We start from the raw sequence: 14,776 nt of genomic DNA, 5'->3' as shown, positions 1-14,776 counted from the left end.
CTGTTGTCGTATTGTCGTAATGGGCGGCCATTTTGAGTGTCCCCATGGTAGCTCATTCTATTGTCATATTGTCGTAATGGGCGGCCATTTGAGTGTCCCCATGGTAGTTCATTCTATTGTCGTATTGTACACTGCCTTCAGAAAGTATTTACACACCTGGACTTTTTCCACATTTTGTTGTGTAATAGACTGCATTTTTAAATGGATTAAATTGACATTTTGTATCACTGGCCTACATACAATACCCCATAATGACATCACAATACCCCATAATGACATCACAATACCCCATAATGACATCACAATACCCCATAATGACATCACAATACCCCATAATGACATCACAATACCCCATAATGTCAAAGTGGAATTCTGTTTGTAGAACATTTTTTAAATTAATAAAAAATAAAAAAAATGAAAAGATGAAATGTCTTGAGTAAATATGTATTCAACCCCTTTGTTATGGTAAACCTGAATATGCTCAGGAGTTATACATGTGCTTAATGAACAAATTGTGTAATAAGTTCAGTGTTCAATAATAGTGGTTAACATGATTTCTTAATAACTACCCCATCTCTGTACTCCACACATACAATTATCTGTAAGGACCCTTAACCAAGTAATGAATGTCAGGCACAGATTCAACCACAAAGACCAGGGAGGTGTTTCAATGCCTCACAAAGAAGGGCCTCGATTGGTAGATCTAAACAACAACAACAACAACAACAACAACAAACAGTTATTAATCAGACGTTGGATGGCGTATCACCAAGTCACTAAAAAGACAAAGGCGTCCTTTCTAACGCAGTTGTTGGAGATGAAGGAAACTGCTCAGAGATTTCAACATGAGGCCAATGGTGACTCTAAAGCAGTTACAGAGTTTAATGTCTGTGATTGGAGAACACTGAGGATGGATCAACAACATTGTAGTTACTCCACAATACTAACCTAAATGACAGAGTGAAAAGAAGGAAGCCTGTACAGAATAAAAATATTTAAAAACATGCATCCTGTTTGCAACAAGGCACTTAATTAAAACTGTCAAAAATGTGGCAAAGAAATTAACTAACTGTCCTGAATTCAAAGCGTTATGTTTGGGGAAAATCCAACACAACACATCACTGAGTACCACTCTTCATATTGTCAAGCATGGTGGTGGCTGCATCATGTTATGGGTATGCTTGTCATCGGCAAGGACTAAGGAGTTTTTTGTACAAAAAAAAACTGAAATGGCTATAAGCACAGGCAAAATCCTAGAGGAAAACCTGATTCATTTTGCTTTCCAGCAGACACTGGGAGACACTGGGAGAGCAATGATCAACTATCAACTTGGCAGAGCTTGAAGAATTAAAAAAATAATAATGGCCAAAGAGACCAGAAAGAGTCACAGCAGTAATCACCGCCACATTCATTATTAGTATTAACTCAGGGGACAATAATTATGTAAATGAGATATTTCTGTATTTTATTTTCATTTTTGTTGTTGTAAATGTATTAAATATAAAAAAAAACTGAAATATCTTATTTACATAAGTATTCAGACCCTTTGCTATGAGACTCGAAATTGAGCTCTAATATTTCAGGATCACTTGGCGTATGACTCATCGTTGTCATCATCTGCACAGTCCTTTACACACCTTTTATCTGGAAAAGTCCAAACATTCCAAAATGACCTGGCCGAACACACTGTTGTTGTCGTCACGGTTACTTGTCCGTCACTTGGCAACCAGCCATATCCCATGGGTCTCTCCGTTTCACTGTTGGCAGGGCTTGCTGATGCTCCAGGTTGGTCCATCCAGTAGATCATGTGACAGGTCATGTGATCAGAATACTTGAGTAAAATAAATACTTGTAGTTGTGTTGCTGCTATGTCCCTCCTCCCATCCCTGATAGTCACAGACTACTACTCCTCTTCCTCTTTTTCTTCTCCGTCCTCGTTAGTGTAAAGCCCCGCCTCCCACCTCAGCGCCATGTTGCTTTTCCTGCGTGTGACGCGGGTGGCCTCCAACACCTGGTAACCCAGACAACAAACAACAAGTCAGTCAACAGGGAGTAGAGACAGGACTTCAGGGCACTAGGCAGTACCTGGGGATAATTACGTCTTTTGTAATGAAGCCTAAAAACTGTAGCAGGGCGATTCCATGCCTGAAAATATTTTGGGTACCTCAGATTCAGTGGCGGTCCGTGCCGTTTAAGATAAGGGAGGGTTATCTTTTTTTCATGAGCTTATTTCTATTACAGCATATTGGGATGACTGTCCTTCATATTCCATTCACCCAGTTCACTGTAACATCAATAGGTTTAGGTTACTGTCCTTCATATTCCATTCACCCAGTTCACTGTAACATCAATAGGTTTAGGTTACTGTCCTTCATATTCCATTCACCCAGTTCAATGTAACATCAATAGGTTTAGGCTACTACATGATATTCACATTTTCCCTTATTTAAAAAATATATATATATTTTATTTATTTCACCTTTATTTAAATAACCAGGTAGGCAAGTTGAGAACAATTTCTCATGTACAACTGTGACCTGGTCAAGATAAAGCAAAGCAGTTCGACACAAACAACAACACAGAGTTACACATGGAATAAACAAACATAGTCAATAATACAGTAGAAAAATAAGTCAATACTCGATGTCAGCAAATGAGGTGAGATAAGGGAGGTAAAGGCAAAAAAAAAGGCCATGGTGGCAAAGTAAATACAATATAGCACAATAAAACACTGGAATGGTAGATTTGCAGTGGAAGAATGTGCAAAGTAGAGATAGAAATAATGGGGTGCAAAGGAGCAAAATAAATAAATAAATACAGTTGGGAAAGAGGTAGTTGTTTGGGCTAAATTATAGGTGGGCTATGTACAGGTGCAGTAAACTGTGAGCTGCTCTGAGAGCTGGTGCTTAAAGCTAGTGAGGGAGATCAGTGTTTCCAGTTTCAGAGATTTTTGAAGTTCGTTCCAGTCATTGGCAACAGAGAACTGTAAGGAAAGGCGGCCAAAGAAAGAATTGGTTTTGGGGGTGACCAGAGAGATATACCTGCTGGAGCGCGTGCTACAGGTGGGAGATGCTATGGTGACCAGCGAGCTGAGATAAGGGGGGACTTTACCTAACAGGGTCTTGTAGATGACCTGGAGCCAGTGGGTATACCCATCATGAGGTTGCTACAACCTAGCCTATGAATGAAAGTTTACATCGTAGGTGCACAAAGGTCGAGAGAAGTTTGAGTAATCAAGGTGACAGACATTGACACATTTAATACTACCTTGCACACTCTTGCCTGCATCTAGTTGATCTGGGGTGTAATCAAGAGTTTCTATTGGACAAATTCAGGTATTTATATCCTGGTCTAGTTCCGTTTTAAAGAAAAGTTTTTAAACAGAATCAGCACAATGAATACACAGTTCACGTTCATAGCAGTCACATTCATTTTTATTTAACTAGGCAGGTCAGTTAAGAACAAATTCTTATTTTCAATGACGGCCTAGGAACAGTGGGTTAACTGCCTGTTCAGGGGCAGAACGACAGATTTGTACCTTGTCAGCTCGGGGATTTGAACTTACAACCTTCTGTTATTGGCCCAACTCTCTAACCACTAGGCTACCCTGCCGCCCCCAGCTCATGATATGCTGATGATATGCTGATGATATGCTGATGATATGCTCATGATATGCTGATGATATGCTGATGATATGCTGATGATATGCTGATGATATGCTCATGATATGCTGATGATATGCTGATGATATGCTGATGATATGCTCATGATATGCTGATGATATGCTGATGATATGCTGATGATATGCTGATGAGATGCGAGAAGGAATAATATCGACACTCCTCTCCTCTTCTCACCTTTTCCCTTTGCTTATGGACTTCACAACACATCAGCTGTCTGTGACCAGGCAAAAAAAAAAACTTTCCAAACCAAACCATATCATGACTGCTAACTGCTACGCACAGCCTACATCGTTGTCACGTCATAGTCAACATGGCTACTAGGACTAATGCATTAGTAAAACTGCTACAATCATGCAGCACAGTGTAGAGTCAGCAAGCAGTTTAGCAGTTACACCGGCAGGCCCCGGTGGCAATAAATTAATAAAACCAAAACCTTAGCTCGACTTGGAAGAGTTCCAGTGTTGGATAGCCATACCAAGCTAGCTAACATAGCATCCTTCTCTGTTTGAGCCAAGTGTTTGAGAAGGCTAAACTTGCTAGCTGCATTCAACCCTAGCTAAGTAAGTGAGAGTAAAAAATATATATACTACGAAATATAGCTAGCTCTCTCTCTCTCGTGCTTCTCCTTAATTTTGGAAGAAATACATTTGTTCAAAACTGTTAGCTAGCTGTCCTCCGGCTACACCACGGTGCTACCCTAGAGAGTACTATTGAGGCTACTGTAGACCTTCATTGCAAAACTGTATAAATTATTTTGTGACGTGAATATATTTAGTTTTATCAAAAATATTTAAAGTTACACTACTTCTGTTTTTCTGAAATTCACTGAGGAGGATTTATTTTTATATATTTTTTTATTTCACCTTTATTTAACCAGGTAGGCCAGTTGAGAACAAGTTCTCATTTACAACTGCGACCTGGCCAAGATAAAGGACAAGCAATGTGACACAAACAACAACACAGAGTTACACATACTCACAAAGTGAGCATTGTAGTCGTCTTGTACGAGTAACAACGATTGGATCCACTCGTTTCTATTATTGGACAACTACAAATCTCTGGTATCAGCTGTTCTCCTTGGCCTTTCTGTGCCTGAGATCTGTTGGCGGATTGGGTTGACTGACTGACTACAACTTTTTCCAACCTGTATTTCCTTTGTTTTATTGTCATTTACACTGTTGGTTTATGTGTTCAGTTGTTGGGGAAAACTACTGTGAGTTCTGGTAACCTTTATTTATGTGTGGAACAGTGGCCTGTATTCATGGTGCCAAAATAATTTATCTTTCATCTCTCTGTGTTTTCATAATTTCCCTTCAATTTGCAAGCTGAATCTCACTGGAGAAATAATCTGAGCGAGAGAAACAGTGCCTCTCAGTCTCAGTACGTGTAGCAGTTTGTGCTCTCCAAAACTCTCCAAAAATATCTGGGATCTGGCTAGATAAAGGCTGCTAGAGTAGACTTATTGTAGGTTTAGCCTGGATACCAAACCTATTTGTGCTAACATTCCGTTTCACCAAACATTTGGCATATGGCAAGCAGTGGAATGATAGTACAACAAGGTCTGGTACCCAGGCTATGTAGGTCACTAAATCCAGGGAACGACAGTGCAGTAACAGCAGCTGAAGAGAACATGGATAGTACTACTACTACTACTGCTACTACTGCTGCTACTATTACTACTACTACTGCTACTACTGCTACTGCTATTACTACTACTACTATACTACTACTACTACTACTGCTACTACTACTACTACTATACTACTACTACTACTACTGCTACTACTACTACTACTATACTACTACTACTACTACTGCTACTACTACTACTACTATACTACTACTACTGCTACTACTACTACTACTATACTACTACTACTACTACTACTGCTACTGCTACTACTACTATACTACTACTGCTACTCACACTGTTGTCCTCTACTTTCTCCCGGCGCTTCACTTTGTGATTCTCGTAGTCGTCCATCAGGGTCTGCATGAAGTTTTTGGGGCGCTCGCTGCCCCCAGAGTCGTCACAGCCCAGGTCCAAGAGAGGCGAGGAATTCTCAGACGAGGAGGGGGATGCAGAAGGATTCTCAGACGAGGAGGGGGATGCAGAAGGATTCTCAGACGAGGAGGGGGATGCAGAAGGATTTATCTTACCTGCAGGTTATGCACACAGAATAAATGTCATATAAGGACATGACAATACAAATTATCTTGTCAATACAGACAATTTATCTACTGTATAAGTCAATACAGACAGTATAATAGAATATCATCTTTTCATGTCTATCCTCTACATTGACTCTGTATCTAATCAATATTGAATGGGAAGACGGCGTCGTGTCTATTGAATTGCAGTACTGGCTCACTGGCACAAGGGGGAAGTAATTCACCACGAAAACCACCACAGCGTTGTATTGCTGGAAGGCAGAGCAGTGGGAAACTGTTGCTAGACATGCTTAGAGAACTCGGCATGTAGCTTAGAGAACTCGGCATGTAGCTTAGAGAACTCGGCATGTAGCTAAGAGAACTCGGCATGTAGCTTAGAGAACTCGGCATGTAGCTTAGAGAACTCGGCATGTAGCTTAGAGAACTCGGCATGTAGCTTAGAGAACTCGGCATGTTGAACCTAGAGAAGCCCAAACCTTATCATAAAAACTACAGGACTCTGTTTAAACAGCCAATCAGGAGCTAAGAATGTCAGAGGCAGGGTTAGGGAGCCTGTCATTTCAAAGCATTCCCAAGTCGGATTTTACAACACAACTTGTGTTTCCCATCAGCCATCAGAATGCTTTCAAAATGGAGGAGTACATAAACATATGCCAACTCTAGCCAGGAGCCCGATTACACGCAGGATCTAATAGTTTGGTTTTTCAACAAAACTTTAATAACAAAGGGAGAGACAGAGTGGATTTAATTTACAAAACTATCGTTTACATTCACCACAATAGCTAATGTCCTCTGTTATAGTAGTGTTGACCACTATGTTATTGTAGTGTTGACCACTGTTATAGTTGTGTTGACCACTATGTTATTGTAGTGTTGACCACTATGTTATTGTAGTGTTGACCACTGTTATAGTTGTGTTGACCACTATGTTATAGTTGTGTTGACCACTATGTTATTGTAGTGTTGACCACTGTTATAGTAGTGTTGACCACTATGTTATTGTAGTGTTGACCACTATGTTATAGTAGTGTTGACCACTATGTTATAGTTGTGTTGACCACTATGTTATTGTAGTGTTGACCACTATGTTATTGTAGTGTTGACCACTGTTATAGTTGTGTTGACCACTATGTTATAGTTGTGTTGACCACTATGTTATTGTAGTGTTGACCACTGTTATAGTTGTGTTGACCACTATGTTATAGTTGTGTTGACCACTATGTTATTGTAGTGTTGACCACTATGTTATAGTTGTGTTGACCACTATGTTATTGTAGTGTTGACCACTATGTTATTGTAGTGTTGACCACTGTGTTATTGTAGTGTTGACCACTGTTATAGTTGTGTTGACCACTATGTTATAGTTGTGTTGACCACTATGTTATTGTAGTGTTGACCACTATGTTATTGTAGTGTTGACCACTGTGTTATAGTTGTGTTGGCCACTATGTTATTGTAGTGTTGACCACTATATTCCTATGTTATAGTTGTGTTGACCACTATGTTATTGTAGTGTTGACCACTGTGTTATAGTTGTGTTGACCACTATGTTATAGTAGTGTTGACCACTATGTTATTGTAGTGTTGACCACTATGTTATAGTAGTGTTGACCACTATGTTATAGTTGTGTTGACCACTATGTTATTGTAGTGTTGACCACTATGTTATTGTAGTGTTGACCACTATGTTATAGTTGTGTTGACCACTATAGTCCTATGTTATTGTAGTGTTGACCACTATGTTATAGTTGTGTTGACCACTATGTTATTGTTGTGTTGACCACTATGTTATAGTTGTGTTGACCACTATGTTATAGTTGTGTTGACCACTATGTTATAGTTGTGTTGACCACTATAGTCCTATGTTATTGTAGTGTTGACCATTATGTTATTGTAGTATTGACCACTATGTGATTGTAGTGTTGACCACTATGTTATTGTTGTTTTGACCACTATGTTATTGTAGTGTTGACCACTATGTTATAGTTGTGTTGACCACTATAGTCCTATGGTATTGTTGTGTTGACCACTATGTTATAGTAGTGTTGACCACTATGTTATTGTTGTATTGACCACTATGTTATAGTAGTGTTGACCACTATGTTATTGTAGTGTTGACCACTGTGTTATAGTTGTGTTGACCACTATGTTATTGTAGTGTTGACCACTATAGTCCTATGGTATTGTTGTGTTGACCACTATGTTATTGTTGTGTTGACCACTATAGTCCTATGGTATTGTTGTGTTGACCACTATGTTATAGTAGTGTTGACCACTATGTTATTGTTGTATTGACCACTATGTTATAGTAGTGTTGACCACTATGTTATTGTAGTGTTGACCACTATGTTATAGTTGTGTTGACCACTATGTTATTGTAGTGTTGACCACTGTGTTATTGTAGTGTTGACTACTATGTTATTGTAGTGTTGACCACTGTGTTATAGTTGTGTTGACCACTATGTTATTGTAGTGTTGACCACTGTGTTATAGTTGTGTTGACCACTATGTTATTGTAGTGTTGACCACTATGTTATAGTTGTGTTGACCACTATGTTATTGTAGTGTTGACCACTGTGTTATTGTAGTGTTGACCACTATGTTATTGTAGTGTTGACCACTATGTTATAGTTGTGTTGACCACTATGTTATTGTAGTGTTGACCACTATGTTATAGTTGTGTTGACCACTACGTTATTGTAGTGTTGACCACTATGTTATTGTAGTGTTGACCACTATAGTCCTATGTTATTGTAGTGTTGACCACTATGTTATTGTAGTGTTGACCACTATGTTATAGTTGTGTTGACCACTATGTTATTGTAGTGTTGACCACTATGTTATAGTTGTGTTGACCACTATAGTCCTATGTTATTGTTGTGTTGACCACTATGTTATTGTTGTGTTGACCACTATGTTATTGCTGTGTTGACCACTATGTGATTGTAGTGTTGACCACTGTGTTATAGTTGTGTTGACCACTATGTTATTGTAGTGTTGACCACTATGTTATAGTTGTGTTGACCACTATAGTCCTATGTTATTGTAGTGTTGACCACTATGTTATTGTAGTGTTGACCACTGTGTTATAGTTGTGTTGACCACTATGTTATTGTAGTGTTAACCACTATGTTATTGTTGTGTTGACCACTATGTTATAGTTGTGTTGACCACTATGTTATTGTTGTGTTGACCACTATGTTATTGTAGTGTTAACCACTATGTTATTGTTGTGTTGACCACTATGTTATAGTTGTGTTGACCACTATGTTATTGTTGTGTTGACCACTATGTTATAGTAGTGTTGACCACTATGTTATTGTAGTATTGACCACTATGTTATAGTTGTGTTGACCACTATGTTATTGTAGTGTTGACCACTATGTTATAGTTGTGTTGACCACTATGTTATAGTTGTGTTGACCACTATGTTATAGTTGTGTTGACCACTATGTTATAGTTGTGTTGACCACTATGTTATTGTAGTGTTGACCACTATGTTATTGTAGTGTTGACCACTATGTTATTGTAGTGTTGACCACTATGTTATAGTTGTGTTGACCACTATGTTATTGTAGTGTTGACCACTATGTTATAGTTGTGTTGACCACTATAGTCCTATGGTATTGTTGTGTTGACCACTATGTTATTGTAGTGTTGACCACTATGTTATTGTAGTGTTGACCACTGTGTTATTGTAGTGTTGACCACTATAGTCCTATGTTATAGTTGTGTTGACCACTATAGTCCTATGTTATAGTTGTGTTGACCACTATATTCCTATGTTATAGTTGTTTTGACCACTATGTTATTGTAGTGTTGACCACTATGTTATAGTTGTGTTGACCACTATAGTCCTATGGTATTGTTGTGTTGACCACTATGTTATAGTTGTGTTGACCACTATATTCCTATGTTATAGTTGTGTTGACCACTATGTTATAGTTGTGTTGACCACTATGTTATTGTTGTGTTGACCACTATGTTATAGTTGTGTTGACCACTATGTTATAGTTGTGTTGACCACTATGTTATAGTTGTGTTGACCACTATAGTCCTATGTTATTGTAGTGTTGACCATTATGTTATTGTAGTGTTGACCACTAGTGTTGACCACTATGTTATTGTTGTTTTGACCACTATGTTATTGTAGTGTTGACCACTATGTTATAGTTGTGTTGACCACTATAGTCCTATGGTATTGTTGTGTTGACCACTATGTTATAGTAGTGTTGACCACTATGTTATTGTTGTATTGACCACTATGTTATAGTAGTGTTGACCACTATGTTATTGTAGTGTTGACCACTGTGTTATAGTTGTGTTGACCACTATGTTATTGTAGTGTTGACCACTGTGTTATAGTTGTGTTGACCACTATGTTATTGTAGTGTTGACCACTATAGTCCTATGGTATTGTTGTGTTGACCACTATGTTATTGTTGTGTTGACCACTATAGTCCTATGGTATTGTTGTGTTGACCACTATGTTATAGTAGTGTTGACCACTATGTTATTGTTGTATTGACCACTATGTTATAGTAGTGTTGACCACTATGTTATTGTAGTGTTGACCACTATGTTATAGTTGTGTTGACCACTATGTTATTGTAGTGTTGACCACTGTGTTATTGTAGTGTTGACTACTATGTTATTGTAGTGTTGACCACTATGTTATAGTTGTGTTGACCACTATGTTATTGTAGTGTTGACCACTGTGTTATAGTTGTGTTGACCACTATGTTATTGTAGTGTTGACCACTATGTTATAGTTGTGTTGACCACTATGTTATTGTAGTGTTGACCACTGTGTTATTGTAGTGTTGACCACTATGTTATTGTAGTGTTGACCACTATGTTATAGTTGTGTTGACCACTATGTTATTGTAGTGTTGACCACTATGTTATAGTTGTGTTGACCACTACGTTATTGTAGTGTTGACCACTATGTTATTGTAGTGTTGACCACTATAGTCCTATGTTATTGTAGTGTTGACCACTATGTTATTGTAGTGTTGACCACTATGTTATAGTTGTGTTGACCACTATGTTATTGTAGTGTTGACCACTATGTTATAGTTGTGTTGACCACTATAGTCCTATGTTATTGTTGTGTTGACCACTATGTTATTGTTGTGTTGACCACTATGTTATTGCTGTGTTGACCACTATGTGATTGTAGTGTTGACCACTGTGTTATAGTTGTGTTGACCACTATGTTATTGTAGTGTTGACCACTATGTTATAGTTGTGTTGACCACTATAGTCCTATGTTATTGTAGTGTTGACCACTATGTTATTGTAGTGTTGACCACTGTGTTATAGTTGTGTTGACCACTATAGTCCTATGTTATAGTAGTGTTGACCACTATATTCCTATGTTATAGTTGTGTTGACCACTGTGTTATTGTAGTGTTGACCACTATGTTATTGTTGTGTTGACCACTATGTTATTGTAGTGTTAACCACTATGTTATTGTTGTGTTGACCACTATGTTATAGTTGTGTTGACCACTATGTTATTGTTGTGTTGACCACTATGTTATTGTAGTGTTAACCACTATGTTATTGTTGTGTTGACCACTATGTTATAGTTGTGTTGACCACTATGTTATTGTTGTGTTGACCACTATGTTATAGTAGTGTTGACCACTATGTTATTGTAGTATTGACCACTATGTTATAGTTGTGTTGACCACTATGTTATTGTAGTGTTGACCACTATGTTATAGTTGTGTTGACCACTATGTTATAGTTGTGTTGACCACTATGTTATAGTTGTGTTGACCACTATGTTATAGTTGTGTTGACCACTATGTTATTGTAGTGTTGACCACTATGTTATTGTAGTGTTGACCACTATGTTATTGTAGTGTTGACCACTATGTTATAGTTGTGTTGACCACTATGTTATTGTAGTGTTGACCACTATGTTATAGTTGTGTTGACCACTATAGTCCTATTATTGTTGTGTTGACCACTATGTTATTGTAGTGTTGACCACTATGTTATTGTAGTGTTGACCACTGTGTTATTGTAGTGTTGACCACTATAGTCCTATGTTATAGTTGTGTTGACCACTATAGTCCTATGTTATAGTTGTGTTGACCACTATATTCCTATGTTATAGTTGTTTTGACCACTATGTTATTGTAGTGTTGACCACTATGTTATAGTTGTGTTGACCACTATAGTCCTATGGTATTGTTGTGTTGACCACTATGTTATAGTTGTGTTGACCACTATATTCCTATGTTATAGTTGTGTTGACCACTATGTTATAGTTGTGTTGACCACTATGTTATTGTTGTGTTGACCACTATGTTATTGTAGTGTTGACCACTGTGTTATTGTAGTGTTGACCACTATGTTATTGTAGTGTTGACCACTATGTTATAGTTGTGTTGACCACTATGTTATTGTAGTGTTGACCACTATGTTATAGTTGTGTTGAACACTATAGTCCTATGTTATTGTTGTGTTGACCACTATGTTATTGTTGTGTTGACCACTATGTGATTGTAGTGTTGACCACTGTGTTATAGTTGTGTTGACCACTATGTTGTAGTGTTGACCACTATGTTATAGTTGTGTTGACCACTATAGTCCTATGTTAGTGTTGACCACTATGTTATTGTAGTGTTGACCCACTATGTTGACCACTGTGTTATAGTTGTGTTGACCACTATGTTATTGTAGTGTTGACCACTATGTTATATGTTATTGTTATAGTTGTGTTGACCACTATGTTATTGTTGTGTTGACCACTATGTTATTGTTGTGTTGACCACTGTTATTGTAGTGTTACTATGTTATTGTGTGTTGACCACTATGTTATTGTGTGTTGACCACTGTGTTATTGTAGTGTTGACCACTGTGTTTTTGACCACTATGTTATTGTAGTGTTGACCACTATGTTATAGTTGTGTTGACCACTATAGTCCTATGTTATTGTAGTGTTGACCACTATAGTCCTATGTTATTGTAGTGTTGACCACTATGTTATTGTAGTGTTGACCACTATGTTATAGTTGTGTTGACCACTATGTTATTGTTGTGTTGACCACAGTGTTGACCACTGTGTTATTGTAGTGTTGACCACTATGTTATTGTAGTGTTACTATGTTATAGTTGTGTTGACCACTATGTTATTGTAGTGTTGACCACTATGTTATTGTAGTGTTGACCACTATGTTATAGTTGTGTTGACCACTATGTTAGTGACCACTATGTTATTGTAGTGTTGACCACTATGTTATAGTTGTGTTGACCACTATGTTATTGTTGTGTTGACCACTATGTTATAGTTGTGTTGACCACTATGTTATAGTTGTGTTGACCACTATAGTCCTATGTTATTGTAGTGTTGACCATTATGTTATTGTAGTATTGACCACTATGTGATTGTAGTGTTGACCACTATGTTATTGTTGTTTTGACCACTATGTTATTGTAGTGTTGACCACTATGTTATAGTTGTGTTGACCACTATAGTCCTATGGTATTGTTGTGTTGACCACTATGTTATAGTAGTGTTGACCACTATGTTATTGTTGTATTGACCACTATGTTATAGTAGTGTTGACCACTATGTTATTGTAGTGTTGACCACTGTGTTATAGTTGTGTTGACCACTATGTTATTGTAGTGTTGACCACTGTGTTATAGTTGTGTTGACCACTATGTTATTGTAGTGTTGACCACTATGTTATTGTTGTGTTGACCACTATGTTATTGTAGTGTTAACCACTATGTTATTGTTGTGTTGACCACTATGTTATAGTAGTGTTGACCACTATGTTATTGTTGTATTGACCACTATGTTATAGTAGTGTTGACCACTATGTTATTGTAGTGTTGACCACTGTGTTATAGTTGTGTTGACCACTATGTTATTGTAGTGTTGACCACTGTGTTATAGTTGTGTTGACCACTATGTTATTGTAGTGTTGACCACTATGTTATTGTTGTGTTGACCACTATGTTATTGTAGTGTTAACCACTATGTTATTGTTGTGTTGACCACTATGTTATAGTTGTGTTGACCACTATGTTATTGTTGTGTTGACCACTATGTTATTGTAGTGTTAACCACTATGTTATTGTTGTGTTGACCACTATGTTATAGTTGTGTTGACCACTATAGTCCTATGTTATTGTTGTGTTGACCACTATGTTATTGTTGTGTTGACCACTATGTTATTGTTGTGTTGACCACTATGTTATTGTAGTATTGACCACTATGTTATAGTTGTGTTGACCACTATGTTATTGTAGTGTTGACCACTATGTTATAGTTGTGTTGACCACTATGTTATAGTTGTGTTGACCACTATGTTATAGTTGTGTTGACCACTATGTTATAGTTGTGTTGACCACTATGTTATTGTAGTGTTGACCACTATGTTATTGTAGTGTTGACCACTATGTTATTGTAGTGTTGACCACTATGTTATAGTTGTGTTGACCACTATGTTATTGTAGTGTTGACCACTATGTTATAGTTGTGTTGACCACTATAGTCCTATGGTATTGTTGTGTTGACCACTATGTTATTGTAGTGTTGACCACTATGTTATTGTAGTGTTGACCACTGTGTTATTGTAGTGTTGACCACTATAGTCCTATGTTATAGTTGTGTTGACCACTATAGTCCTATGTTATAGTTGTGTTGACCACTATATTCCTATGTTATAGTTGTGTTGACCACTATGTTATTGTAGTGTTGACCACTATGTTATAGTTGTGTTGACCACTATATTCCTATGTTATAGTTGTTTTGACCACTATGTTATTGTAGTGTTGACCACTATGTTATAGTTGTGTTGACCACTATAGTCCTATGGTATTGTTGTGTTGACCACTATGTTATAGTTGTGTTGACCACTATATTCCTATGTTATAGTTGTGTTGACCACTAT

At 37.5% G+C, this 14,776-nt stretch overlaps 1 protein-coding gene across 1 annotated transcript in view; it reads right to left on the bottom strand.

The window, feature by feature from the left end:
* Positions 1-857: 857 nt before the first annotated feature.
* Positions 858-14,776, bottom strand: part of LOC115125461 (A-kinase anchor protein 2) — a 77,717-nt gene continuing 63,798 nt past the window's right edge. The window contains exons 3-4 of the mRNA XM_065017153.1: positions 5,611-5,843; positions 858-2,011 (exon numbers count right to left, since the gene is read on the bottom strand). Coding sequence (XP_064873225.1) covers positions 1,904-2,011; positions 5,611-5,843 — 341 coding nt within the window. The 3' untranslated portion in view covers positions 858-1,903. The remainder of the gene's footprint in view (positions 2,012-5,610; positions 5,844-14,776) is intronic.

The sequence above is a fragment of the Oncorhynchus nerka genome, linkage group LG4 (genome assembly GCF_034236695.1).
Source record: "Oncorhynchus nerka isolate Pitt River linkage group LG4, Oner_Uvic_2.0, whole genome shotgun sequence".
Lineage (NCBI taxonomy): Eukaryota > Metazoa > Chordata > Actinopteri > Salmoniformes > Salmonidae > Oncorhynchus > Oncorhynchus nerka.
The sequence above is the reverse complement of the archived record's forward strand: the minus strand, read 5'-3'. Positions and strand labels throughout refer to the sequence as shown.